General features: G+C 39.2%; 1 protein-coding gene across 1 annotated transcript; it reads left to right on the top strand.

Moving 5' to 3' along the window:
• Positions 1–520: 520 nt before the first annotated feature.
• On the top strand, positions 521–1,289 carry LOC110287448 (claudin-34-like). Its single transcript, XM_021154065.2, has one exon. It carries the CDS (start codon positions 530–532, stop codon positions 1,166–1,168), a length of 639 nt encoding a protein of 212 aa, XP_021009724.1. The 5' UTR covers positions 521–529; the 3' UTR covers positions 1,169–1,289.
• The last annotated feature ends 247 nt before the right edge of the window (positions 1,290–1,536 follow it).

The raw sequence follows: 1,536 nt of genomic DNA on the forward strand, positions 1-1,536 counted from the left end.
ACTATTGTCTCTTCAATTTAGGTTATCATCCTGGTTCCCAGTTGTCCTCTGTTTGACATGTGATAAGTGAAGAAACTTGCTTTAGGTAAGGTACAGGAGAACTGTTTATATTTTCCAGAGTCACAAAATTTCTCTATTAATTTAATTATTATTAATTTGTTTATACATAATTGATAGATAATGTTGGGTTTTTTTTCAGAGACAGGAGCTCATTATGTAGCCTTCCTGGCCCTGAATATCACCACTATTACAAGTAGTGCTTTGATGAGCATCATTATGGATGAATGTGAGCAAATGTCACTGTATAACTAGTCAGAAGTGGAACTTTTAGAGAGGGTGTAGACCATTGTCAAACTGTCAGTAAATATGGCCCTTCTGTTTGCTAAGATCACACTCATAACAGGATATCCACACTTTCTCAAACATAACAGAGTATTCCCTCATGGTAGTGGAACACTGTCTTAAACCAAAGACAGCCACTCTTAATGCTGTACTGTATTTATTTACAGTTGTCGTGTTCGCTGTCAGCATGTTGTTGCTCAGCAAAAGTGCCAACTGCCAAGTTGGAGGTTTTGCTTTGGCATCCATAGCATGGGTCCTCTGTAGCATCTCCACAGGTCTCCCACACTGGCGAGTCTGGTACTTAAATGAAACAATGTTCACTGGGCCTACCACAGTCTTTATAGGAATGTGGAGAGTCTGCATTTATCACCAAAACAGCAAGTTTGGCAGTGCCAGAGTGTGCCACGGATACACCTACGATGACAGCTTTATCCCTTTGGATGTTCGTATCATTCAACATTTGTTACTGATCTCCAGCATGCTCGGATTGATTGGAACAGTTGCCACCATTTTTACTCTTCGAAAGGTGTATGCAGGGAAAGTACAGAAGAATACCACCCACAAGCCATTTGTCCTTTCAGCCATTCTCAACATCATTGCCAGTATCTTTGTCCTCCTTGCTGTCTTATTCAATTACTTCTCTGTCATTCACAAAGCAGGAATTGCCTTCCCACCATCTTTCCATCTGCCATTATATCCACCAAGTCAGAGAATTGGAATTGCTAATATAATAGCCAGTCTATGTGCTCTCATGTTTTTAGGCAGTGGCATCATTTTCATTTCTTACACTTCTCCCATAGAAAAGCAAGTGTTTCCTGAGATTTGAAACTACATTTATAGCTAACAACACTGTGAACCCCCCAGGAGTTATAACAAGTATTTTAATGGCATTTATTTAATTTTTCCAAGGACTCAAAACCACACTCCAATAGCCTATGACTGAAGATAGCCAAGATGGCCCTCTAATTTCTGTCTTGTTTAATTATCGCATTGGTTGGATTATGGGCTTTCACTAAATAAAATCTTGTTCATGCACTGATTTGGTGAGAACTGAGTTTTAACTGCTGTTAGTTATATATGGAAATGAATGTTGGAGTTCCTTTATCTTTCACATCACTCTCTGAACCCAAGAACAAAAGCATGTCAGTTTCCCCCTGGTATGATAATACTATCTTTGTGATGGTCTCCAAATCT

Source organism: Mus caroli, unplaced genomic scaffold, assembly GCF_978045245.1.
Source record: "Mus caroli unplaced genomic scaffold, Mus_caroli_1 scaffold_5, whole genome shotgun sequence".
NCBI lineage: Eukaryota > Metazoa > Chordata > Mammalia > Rodentia > Muridae > Mus > Mus caroli.

Bases quoted from the DNA above. Each gene is read 5' to 3' on its own strand.
- LOC110287448 (XM_021154065.2), top strand. From the start codon at position 530: ATGTTGTTGCTCAGCAAAAGTGCCAACTGCCAAGTTGGAGGTTTTGCT.